At 47.8% G+C, this 12,271-nt stretch overlaps 1 protein-coding gene across 1 annotated transcript in view; it reads right to left on the bottom strand.

Moving 5' to 3' along the window:
* LOC119181826 (uncharacterized) overlaps positions 1-12,066 on the bottom strand; it is a 33,909-nt gene extending 21,843 nt beyond the window's left edge. The window contains exons 1-6 of the mRNA XM_075887662.1: positions 12,030-12,066; positions 7,736-7,826; positions 3,155-3,360; positions 2,251-2,271; positions 307-363; positions 126-224 (exon numbers count right to left, since the gene is read on the bottom strand). Coding sequence (XP_075743777.1) covers positions 126-224; positions 307-363; positions 2,251-2,271; positions 3,155-3,360; positions 7,736-7,826; positions 12,030-12,066 — 511 coding nt within the window. The remainder of the gene's footprint in view (positions 1-125; positions 225-306; positions 364-2,250; positions 2,272-3,154; positions 3,361-7,735; positions 7,827-12,029) is intronic.
* Between the last annotated feature and the right edge of the window lie 205 nt (positions 12,067-12,271).

The raw sequence follows: 12,271 nt of genomic DNA, 5'->3' as shown, positions 1-12,271 counted from the left end.
TTTTATTTTTTCGCAAGGTGTTGATACTTTGTTGGTGATTATTCGCTAACTAGTTGTTGATTGTTCCTCAAGAAGTTATGTTTTCCTTGGTCTCGTGTTTAGTTAGTTCATGCGTTAGTCTGCACCTGAGGCGAAAGGAGCCATGTCGTCGTACGCTGTCGACGACTTCGCGCTTCGCTTGTGTTGCTCGGGATTGCTTGGGACCCCTTCGTAGTCCTCGGCAGCTGTAAATGGGCGTGGTCGCTGTATATAAGCTGCGTCGCAAATGTCTCTGTCTATCATAGACGAATAAATAGTGTCACTCACCGTTCCTCTCTGGTTGCAGAATGTCGGCCTTCTCGTAATACTTCGCAGGCTCTGCGTCTGACATGAGATGAAGAAAAGCGTTTTTTCGGGCACTACTTGATCACCTTGTTTGGGCGACATGTTCAAATCTACGCCTCAGCTGCTACTCTTTCTGAGCACAAATGACCAATCCCGAAGGGTGCGGTGTTGCCTGCTACGAGCGCCTGGAACACTTCATGCCATGTTTTCGGCATTCTGTATTCGATTGCATACTTTCTTTTTCACACTGTAGCTATACACCATCTGAAGCGATGCAAATTCATAGAAACACTATTACGATTACTTATTTATTTTATTCTTTCAATTTGCACTTGTCGTTTTTGTACAGCCATGGAGTGCAGAACCAACGTAAGGTTAGACACATCGGTATGAGACAAGCGTTGATACGGGGACGTATCTGTCATCGTTAAATACCTGCGTTCTGAACGGAGTCTGTATCTATTACGCGCAAGCGCCCATGCCTCTGGCAGACTCGCGATGCGGTTGTGTACATGAAGCTCGGTGATAAAAGATGACCCCGCGCCAAGGATGTCAGTGACGTATAGTGCAGGTGACGCGGCGCGCATCGGATGACTTGGGTGCCGAACACAAGCGCTGAGAGGAAAGAGAGAAATAAACTTTTATTTAGAAAACAGTGTTCCCAGCGAGGCCCGGTGTCACCCTGTAAGGTGGGAGGGTTCCCTATAGTCCAGGAACCCTCTGGATTCGACTGCTCTTTTGGCCCTGGCGACGAGTTGTCGCTGGTCTTCAAGGTTCTCGAGGACGATCTTGGCCTCCCACGTTTCCATTAGTTGATCGCCGTTTATTCTTGGGGCTTGGTCCCGCTCCAGTTGCACGCCGTGCACATGGTTAGCATGGCACTGGCATTCCAAGAGCAAGTGTGCCAGGGTGTCTAATACGCTGCAGAGCGGGCAACATGTATAGCCATGTGTCGTTGAGTAGAGGCGGTGCATTAATATGCCATGTATGTAAGTATTGCTTTGTAGGCGTCTGAAAATCACGCTCTTTTTTTGTTAGTCTTGGATGGGGTGGAGGGTACACCCGTCGCTCTAGTTTGTAGTGTTGAAGTAGCGACGAGTAGGTGTTTTCTACTACCTCCATCTCTGCAGCCACGGATCGGGTATCCTTTGGTCCCAGGGCAGCCCGGCTGACGTGCTCGTGGGCAGCGGCGTGAGCCGCTTCATTTCCCTCTAGACCCTCGTGTCCAGGAACCCAGATTACACAGGTATATGGAAGTGGAGAGCTGAGAGGAACAGATCTTTATCGGCGCTTGGAAATACTAGTCAATGCATCGTCGCGGTGAAGTTGTATGAACGGAGCGGGAATAACTAGATAAAACAAAGAGGAAAGAGAAATAGCTGGAAGTACACTCGCGCGAAATACTATGGTTTATTTCGTAGAACGAGGGTTCATTATTAGTTACCTACTCAGGCGCCTCCCACCGTGGAATCTCTTCCACGACGCCGTTTGTATAAAATCCGATCGAGACGGCCTTACACCTTGTCTTTATACAGGGGCGTATCAATTATGTAACTGCATACCGCCAGAAGCAGCACCACACGATTGCACTAAGGCGAAAGCCTTAGGTGTCCGATCAAATAGGCAATCGGACCATCGGCGGAGACCATCCCACGGAGTTACGGACGAGCTATAGCGCCTAGAATATACTAGTATATTCTAGGCACTATAGACTAGCGATGCAAGAAACCATCACGTGCTGACGTCTCCATCTGACGTCATCATGACGCGACAGATACAACAAAATGACGTCATCATCCCGTCACAAATTTTAGCGTGACGTCATGGAAAGTAAAAGAATATGACTTTCGCTTTATGCACAAGGGGCCGTCTGTGAGTTTTCATATTGTTACTACACTGCAGTGCACTAGAGTAATTGCGACTTACCACTGTCAGCCGACAGAGGGCCTGAAAAAGCAAAAAAAGGAGTGTTACTAGACCACCCTTCCCGAGCAACCATGATAGCCTCAAGAGAGTGCACTTGGTGCGTATCGACTGCAGTAACAGGTCTCACATTTTCTTAGATGCTAAACAGAATGTATGTTAAATTTGTCGCTACGTTTCAAAGCTACTCAGGCACTATATACCTTCATGTACCATGTTATGCAGTAAGTTCTGTAGAGATGAAGAAATTACTGCTGTGCACCTATGTTACACTTTTATTTTACAAAGAATCAGCCGACGACGAATCCTGATCGCTTGGCAAGACGAGGGTGAGTCGACCTGTCATGCACCGAATGAGAGTGCGCGTCAACAGAATCCATGCAAGTCAGCGGAATAGCGCATTAAGTGTCAAGAGCGTGATTAAATTAAGTATAAACTTAGCACTTAACTCATTGAAACGATGAGAACAGAAACATTCCCACTTTACAGGAGAAAAGTGGAAACTACCGAAAACGAGTGAAGCTAGAACAAAAGACAATGCAGGGGGAATAGCTGTAACCGAAGCGCAAGAAACAAAGAGACAAAACAAAACAAGAGAGGACATACGAGCGCTATGTCTCTTGTATTGTGTTTTTTTTTTCTATCTACAAATGATTTCTTATGTAGTACAACCAACAGGCCCCAGTCGCCACAGTTCAACTGATATATAATGGGCCGTCCATCCTGTTTTATTATGTTTTCTGTCATGACAGCTTTTCTGTTTTTCCTGCCTAAGTGTGTGTCAGTCTGAGCGTTCTTACGAAAGCAAGCACGCGTCGAATGTGTGGTGCGACGAGCTATAAAATTCCATGAGCTATCAACAGTTTAAATCGTGCCGACGTTCTGAAAGGCAGGCAAACGGACCGACCTGTGAAGATGCCGTACTTGTTGATGGCCGTGAGCGTGACGACGATGAGCAGGCCCTGGAAGACGGCGGCCAGCGCCACCAGCAGCTGGTTGCTGGTGCAGGGCCACGAGAACGCAGGTGGGCGCCGCCGATCCACGTGCGTCGCTTCTTCGTAGCTGCTGCAGCTCGACACGTCCATCGTGGTCATGGGCACGCTGTCCGAAACACTGCACGATGAGACACTCGATTGACAAGCGCACTCGAAAACACCCGATAGCAGCGAGTTCGATGCCGCGGCAATCACATTTCGATAGCGGCGATATGCTAGAGTCCCGTGTTCTGTGCGATGTGCGTGCTCGTCAGAGGGACACTAAAGCAAAATGACAATTTACGTCAGAGTGAAAGCCCAATGTATGACAACATCTAAAACGACAATACTATCAACAACAGTGCCCTACTTACCGAGAAATTAAGGTAAATACACAAGAACACAAGCGCCGCAGTAGGACATTTTCAAAAAGATCCCGATGACATCAGACGAACCGCCTACATATATTCACTAGTAATCGATCTAACTGCACTAAATAAAGAACCTTCCAAACATCAAGAGACGCAATAATATGCTGCTTGTTCATTTCTGTTTGATTCATGAAAAAAAAAAGAAAAGAAGCACCGGGCGTTACTATAGGGAATGGCGCGAGTGGTTCAAAAATTCAATTTTCACGTAGTTACATTGGACACGTTGTGCCATCTAGCGGGGCGCAGTCAAAACAAAGAATGTCCGCAGTTTTGAAGCCAATGGCGGGAAATCGATCAATGGCTGTTGTGTCTGCTGTGCCTCCCGCTGCTTTCGATCTGCTGCTACTAGCGCAGTAAAGCCGGGCAACGTAGTGCACGGCAACAGTGACGTGAACCGGTCCGGTCGGTCTGCTTTTTGAGGTGGGTAACTTGAAGTGCGCTAACCTGATGCAGACCACTAAAACTTGATTTTATTTCAAGATAGGCCCTTTCTAACCCAAAAGTAACACTACGACGTTTCTGGACCGCCATTTCAACAATCAAAGTCGACTTAATAGTTGCCTTTATATGTCCCTTTAAAGAACACTGAAATTTCTGGAACCCTTCTCTAGAGTATCCCTCCTAATAATATTGTCACGGGGGTGAGAGAATGAATGAAATAAATATATTTACATAGTATACAGGGAGAGTCAGAGGCAGCTGCAGCCAAGGTAGAGGTACAACAGCAACAACACGAGCGCGGTCGCTTTCATCGACTTCTTCGTCTACCTGATGCTCTCTGGTTGCCGATGTCGTGTAACAATATCATGCTTTTGAAGCGTAAAACCTCAGATTGTATTGCCATGCATTCTAGAAAAAAGAAATAAAAAAGGAGCGAGTAAAAAGGGTGTTTTTGTTCCACGACAATCGTCCGTGTGACTTTGCTTCCACGTTATATCACCTGGTGCGCGGTGCTTCGTGAACGAAACGCACGTTATCAGCGTAACAGTACATTCTCGATAGGAAAATGGTGAGAGCCGTGTTTTCAAGGAAAGACACGACAGCAAGCCATGACGATTACAGTTGCGGGGCATAAACACTCCTCAAATACTCGATTTTTTTCATAGTGTGGTCCGCAGGCGCCAGCTCACTTTAGTTCACATGATTTGAGAGGAAACGCAACGTATGTATAACGCCATATTACAGCCATACGATTCAAATAAAAAGCTAACTCCTGCCTTGCGTTATGTAGGTGTCACCATTTTTCTGGCGTCAGTGATGGGTTAGTGTTACTCGGGGACAAGTGAAAGCCCCCGCTGAGCCGGTTCGTGGTTCTCGCTATTTTGCCAGCACCACTATCCAGAGCCAGGGTAGGCAGCGACGGGACCTCCTAACAATGACGTCGTGTACGACGTTTGTGCGCGGGTCACGTGATCGCGAGCTGTTGAGGTGCAAGAAACTCTGAACTTGTATATATATTAAAGGAATGCACTCTAAATAAAACCGTGAATCGGCGGTTCTAGTCTGGGGGTGGGATGGGGTTTTAAGTGCTGTGTGGCTCGAGGAAGAGGAGGATAGGTTGAGGAGAAGAAAACACGCTCTGTCTGCAACCCTGAATATGAGCACGTGCGTCGAAGGTGCTTCTTGCAAAATGAGATTGCTTGCCCATTTTGCCCCCCCCCCCCCCCCATCACCTGCCGATTTCCTTGGTACACTCCCTTAAGGCGCGTTTACACTTGAGAGACGCGACACCGATTTTGGTCTGCGGGCTGTCGTTAGAAGTGTCTTTTCTCTGGTAATAGGCCTATGTACACTGCAAAGACACAAACAGTCCGCGGGTGGTCTCTTCAAGATACTTTCCGTGCATTGTCGTGCTCACAGCCTTTCGTTGGCCAATTCTGTAGCCACACTGGAGGAACATCCAACGACACCGACTAAACTTGCACAACTGCACCTCATTTTCAGCCATGCTCCCCGCTCTGCCATTGTCGCTCTCCGGTTAGGCGGCGCAGCCCCCGCCGTAATCCATGGTAACGAGGGACGGAGGTGGTGCACACCATAGGGAAGCGAAGAAAATACTTCCGTTGGGTGCTCGACCTGCCTATTCAAACGCCGCGGAAGCCTCGGAGAAGGCACTGTTAACTCCCCCAAGATAGTCAGCTTCGTGGTGATTTGAAGCAATGACATGGGGCGAATTTTCGCTCAGCCACCGATCTCCCAAAGCGACGCCAACGATAGGTCTGTCGATGCGTTTTGCTGGTGCTTTCGGTCTCTCATCATGCTACACTACGATGAAATGCTGTCTTTCAAGATGTCGTCATCGTTGGCTATAGTGTGACCACGGGGTCTGGCGACTTCGTCGGCTGATAGTTTGCGTCTGTTTCGTGTCTTGAGCGGGCTCGAGTCAGTGTCTTATCGCTCTAGTGTAAACGGACAACCGGTTGTAGAAGCCGCCCGACACGTCCTGGGCTATGCATGGCACCACTCTCCTCTTCTTATCAACGCTTACCTTTTCATCTATTCCACCCCTTCGTCACTACAAACGCAGAGCTATGCTCCCAACAGGAACTGCAACAGGGACTGCTCTGGGAATCTAGTTGGTTACCCTTAATGACCAGTGGCTACCCTGCCTACGCGCTACATGTCTGGCCCATGCCCATTTCGTCTTCTTGATTTCAACTATGATATCCTTAACCTCGGTTTTTTTTCCTGATCCAATATGCTCTCTGCCTGTCTATTAACGTTACACCTACCATTTTCCTTTCTATTGCTCACTGCGTCGTCCTCAATTTAAGCTGAACCCTTTTTGCAAGTCTCCAGGTTTCTGCTCCATAGCGAAGTACCGGCAAGATGCAGCTGTTATACACGTTTCTCTTGAGGGATAGTGGCAATCTACCTGTCATGATTTGAGAGTGCTTGCCAAATGTGATCCACCCCATTCTTATCATTCTATTTACTTTAATATTGTGTTTCAGCTCCGCTGTTATTACCTGTCCTAAGGAGACATAGTCTTTTACAACTTCAAGTGCACTATTACCTATCTCGAAGCCGTGTTCTCTTTCGAGGTTATCGTACATTACTTTCATTTTCTGCAGATTAATATCAATACCTTCCTTTCTGCTCTCCTAACTCCATAATCATGAGTTGCGATTCATCCCCTGAGTTACTCAACAATGCAGTGTCATCGACAAAGCTCAGGTTACTAAGGTACTACCTAACTCTTCCCATTCTAGGCCTCTGAAAACCTCTTGTAAGCACGCGGTAATTATCTTTTTGGTTGTAAGCACCCGAAATGATACCGACGGCTAACTGGCACAACAATCAGCACAGCGTGATACACTACAACACAATACCATTAGCTGGGTAGTTTTTTCAACTATTCAGAAAGAAAGCTATCATAGGTTTATACTGGTATGCGCACAGCCAACCTCATCCTAGAGGTGGTATTAGCTAAATTGTTGGCACAGGCCAGTGACAGAAGTAGCGGATGGCTTGGAAGGCCACTGCCGAGGCGTCTCAGCTTAGCGCTGATAGTGCCGTGGCCTCTGTGATGAGCTCCAGCCGCGCCCCGTTCCAACAGCGTGCTGCTGAAGCTAACCACGGAGGACATGGTAGTGCGTCGGCCTCGCGTAGTCATTGTCGCGGTCAAACGCAGTCCACGCATGCTTAAGTCGTTACCGGTTTACAGTTATTAATTGATTGATTGATATGTGGGGTTTAACGTCCCAAAACCACTATATGATTATGAGAGACGCCGTAGTGGAGGGCTCCGGAAATTTAGACCACCTGGGGTTCTTTGATATGTGGGGTTTAACGTCCCAAAACCACTATATGATTATGAGAGACGCCGTAGTGGAGGGCTCCGGAAATTCAGACCACCTGGGGTTCTTTAACGTGCACCCAAATCTGAGCACACGGGCCTACAACATTTCCGCCTCCATCGGAAATGCAGCCGCCGCAGCCGGGATTCGAACTCGCGCCCTGCGGGTCAGCAGCCGAGTACCTCAGCCACTAGACCACCACGGCGGGGCTACAGTTATTAAGGTAAACGTTGAACCTGGGGAGCGATCAGCGCACGCAGCAACGTGTCATGCATGAACTCACAGGTTGTGATCCATGTCATCCAGGCCAAGACTAATGATGCTGCTGTCTCCGTCAAATATGCCGAAGGCCGACGTGTTCTCTCCGAAATCTCCTACAGAGAAGGCGCGTGTAAATGAATAAGGAGTTTCCCAGCATTCCTACACGCGACTCTATGCTATTACATTAGTGACTAGGATGCAATATATAGGCGCTCTAGTTACATGCAAGTAATCGGTGTTGACACGTGACATATTTCAAGGTTTTGTGGGAAGAAAATGCCCGATCTTTGGCAGAGGCGAAAAACGGCAGAGAAAAAGTTATCATATTTGCTGCGGTACATCTGAAGGGATACAAACACTGACATAACATCATGAAACAGGAAGATCACTAAATTGGGTCCTCTGTCAGGCTATATGCCTTTAGCGCCTACAAAAATTTTTTTCTTGTTCAAGAAAACAACAAAACGGTTTTTGAATTCAATTGAATAATATTCGTATGAAACTTGCGAGTGAGAGCAAATATAGTTTACAAGACGCTTTCGAATAATAAAAATAGGAGGTATGACTCAATAAACCGCGAGAAATCGTACAAGCATGCGGTCAATCGCTTAGATCTTGCAGTATCACCACCTCGTACACGAAAAAAAAACACAACTATTGATTAACTAATTTTGCCGGAAAACACCTCAGTTAAGTGCACATCTGTAAAAGCTAAAATGGTGAACCCCTAGTACCTGCAGTAACGTTGACACGGGGGCAAGAAACTGTAGCAAATTTATACATGCAGCTGTCTATGTTCAATTTAACTTAAAGGGGCCCTGCAACACTTTTTCAAGTAACCATCGAATGACTTTATTTAGAGGGCCACTTACCAGGTTTGACAATTTTGAGCTAAGAAGCGCAATGCGCAGTTGAGGCGTTCATGGTCATGTCTGCCAAAATTTGCAACGCTGCGGAAATGGGTCAAATTTCAAGATGAACGCTGCTCCCCCTCCCTTTTGCGGGCGCGCGCCCAAAGAATGAGGGCATGACGCGCGCGTATGAATGGCCCTACGTACACGGCAATGCACTGATGTTGGCCCTCTACGTAGACGACTATGCTCTGACGTTGCCAAAAGTGGCACGTGACATGGCGAAAATTATTTAACACGACATGCGTAGTTTAGGTATTTGTTGCTTGAAGAGAAGAATAAATCTCTAGATAAAGAATGCGACGCAATAATGAAACGTGAGCGTTCTTTTTTTTTTTCACTTTTTACCCGTAAATTGCAACGAGATGCGGGGCTAATGTGATGGCGTTTCGCATGCGTTCTTGTCCCCGCGGTCAGCGCATCGAGCAGTCGACAGCCGTGGAACGCTCCTACGCGTTCGCGAATTCATTGTGCTCATCTATTCTACCGCGTCTAAGCCAGCCTTTCCAAACCACCCCGCAGAAACAAGCAGTAGGCCTCAAAACAACGCTGGTCAACAACAACAAAAAAAAAGCGGCGCTGCGTGCACGAGGGTTGGGCTTGTTCGCGTACGTCATGCGCACCTGACCTCTTGGTCGTGTGCCGGAGAGGGTAGGGAAGAGTTTTGGCTTGCGAAGGCTACGCAGAGGAGCGGTAAGGGTTTCGAGCTCGCCCCCTCTCATCCTCAATTCGCACCGCTTCAAAAAAAAAAAACATACTTTTCTAAGCTCGTAATGAACCGATTCAAAAAATTTTGTGGCAAAATTTTTCTCATCGGACACCCAACAACTTCCACGGTCTAACTAAAGTTCAGTATGGCGCCTGGTGAGTGGCCATTCCAGAAATTTATCGCCTCACGAATCGACCACCGCACAAACCATGAATCCGTCAATTACGGGCGGAAAGAGATTTTTCACACGCTGTAATAGCGTTCTCTCTTTTCTCGCCCCGACGAGCGCTCTGAAACTAAGCAAGGACAGATGGCTCGGGTGAAAGAAGTGGCCTCACGCACGTGTCATGGCCTTAATTTCTTTTTCAACGAATTCGCTGCTTACTGTCACTGTGATCGCGAGCATGCGCGTGGGCAAGCGATGACCTCTTACGGCTGCCTTGGTAACTACGGAGTTCGCGATGTGGCCTCCGAGATTAGCCGGCTAATCGCGGAGGCCATGCTCGTGATGCTAAAATCGTCCAATGGTCATGGATTTGGGCATATAGCGTGGTCGTTTGGATATATAGCATAACATTTAGAAAGAATATGAGAACAATTTCTAGCTGTATTTGAGAATTGTAAATTTCCGGCAACGTGCTGAGCTATATTGTTTGGCTCGCGCGTTCTCAGGAGCCTCGATTATCGATCGGCAGTGTTTTCTGACCATGCTGAAAAAGTGTTGCAGGGCCTTAATACTCGGGGGGGGGGGGGGGGGTGCGAGATGCTGCACAAAGCGAGATACGTACTGCGACTGTGGACCAAAAAGCGACTCAATTGAGGCGATCAATGTCTACACCTTCGTACGACTTATACGCGCCGCCACACGAAATTCACGCCTGCTCGCATATATTTCGCATTGCATTTTCCTCGTGCATGTGATTCCTGCGCACGTGATGGGTTCAGTGCTTTGCGACTGCAGTTCAGGCTTTTGCAGTTGCACGGCTAAAAAAATGGCAGCATATCCACGGGGTGGATGATGGAGAGTGGGGCGAAGCATCCGTCCGTGTATTCGTTCTTGCTTCCGTCCGTCCGTGCGTCCATCCATGCGTCCACCCATGCGTCCATCCGCCCGTCCGTGCGTGCGTCTGTACGTGCGTCCGCACGTCCATCCATGAGTCCGTCCATGCGCTCGTCCATGCATCCACCCTGCGTCCGCCCATGCGTCCATCCGTTCGTGCAGCCATCCGTGCGTCCGTCCATGAATCTGTCTGTGTGTCCATTCGTCCATCTAGTCAACACTCCAAGTACAACAATCTCGCATCTTTTCATTATATATTCCGCATATAGAAGCACCGCCATCCAGCAGACACCCAAGGACTAAACGAGAGGTGGCACACGCACACTTTCTTACGGCTGGCGCTTCGTGTCTACTTCCCACCTCTAACCACCTCGAGTTCATGGCATATACAAGTTCACTGTATTCATGGCACTGCGGCCCAACGCTCGCTAAACCTTTCTGAAACAAAGGAGGTTACGTCCAGCAAGTATAACGTAGCAACCTTTTCTTGTCAGATACTTCTCAATGTACATGCCAATGGGTGCTAATGGGGAATGAGAGACAGAAGAATTAGGCTTTTAGTTAACGCGAACGCTGCGATTTTTTTATTGTTCAACAACGCACAGGAGAAATCTCCCACTGGCACCCCCTTGGAGGTCAAAGCGTAAGACATGTTACGTACTACGAAGGACGATCGGGTGCCGTTTTGAGAAGCTTCGCCCCTAAAAATCTGGCTCCGAGTGGCTGAGCCGAAGCAGTCGTTTTGCGACCTGCGTAAACAGGCGTGAGCACAAGGGGGTTGGGGGAGGAAGGGCCCTAGTCATCTACGAAGGGAGGACTTAAAGTCAGCCTTATACATTGAAATAATATGAATGGGGCACCCTGACACAGGAAGTAGGGGGCGCAATGTCAACACCTTATAATAGGGAGGCGAGGCGCTACGACAAATCTCCCCTGAAGGACAAATCTGCGCATGCCTATGGCAACCAAGGAGGATTTAAAAAATTGCTGGAGTGGAAATGGCTGCGCAGAAGTGAAGCCGTTCCTCTGGCAAGATGGCGGCTGCAGCGGCAATCTAGGGGCATTAAAACGGGGCGTTAACCTCGCATGCCCAACAAGTTTACTGTGGGAACTTTTTCGGGTCACATAGTGCTCCAAGTGCGTCTTAGAGTTACTAGTTTTCTTTAGTGAGCCTCTAATGGGAGGCAAAGTTCTTTGAAGATTCAGTCATCCATACTCGTTTCTGTATGTTATTTCGTCGGGAACAACTATCTTTTAATATAGAACTAACGCAGCATTTACATACCATATCAAAGCCACTTGATCTTCAAGTGGGCACTATCAGAAAAGAGCATGTTTCCGCCATCTTGGCAAAGGCAAAAGCTGGCTTCACTTCTGCTGGCAAGGCAATGCAGCAGCTTCCACTCCAGCAATTTTTCTTTAATCCTCCTTGATGGCAACCAACGTGGCCATCTGCGACCACTCGCCTTGCGACTAACTTGGTCCCATGTGTAAATGAGCCTGTAGTATGCTGCATTTCTATGCGTCATGCCATTTTTGTTAAAAACTAGCGAAGCCGATCGCAACGTGAAGACATTTCGTTACCATCTTCGCGCATCGTATTTAGAATATGTGCCACGCCAACGAATTTGCTCACCAAAGCTTTCGTCAGTCGATGTGCTGAAGGACGTCATTCTGTGAGGCATATGTCGGATGATGCCGAATCAGGTGAAAAAAGTGCTTTACCAGAGCTCGTTGATGTTGATGTTGATGATGATGATAATGATGATGATGGGTTACACGTAAGGACAAAAATTAGTTGTGCTTACCATCAGTGCTGTTTGTGGTTTCAGCCACGCAACAAATTGAAAGCAATGCTAATACCTACTGTTATGAGTA

Source organism: Rhipicephalus microplus, chromosome 3, assembly GCF_043290135.1.
Source record: "Rhipicephalus microplus isolate Deutch F79 chromosome 3, USDA_Rmic, whole genome shotgun sequence".
In the NCBI taxonomy this organism is placed as follows: domain Eukaryota; kingdom Metazoa; phylum Arthropoda; class Arachnida; order Ixodida; family Ixodidae; genus Rhipicephalus; species Rhipicephalus microplus.
This window is presented reverse-complemented; position numbering and strand designations above follow the sequence as displayed.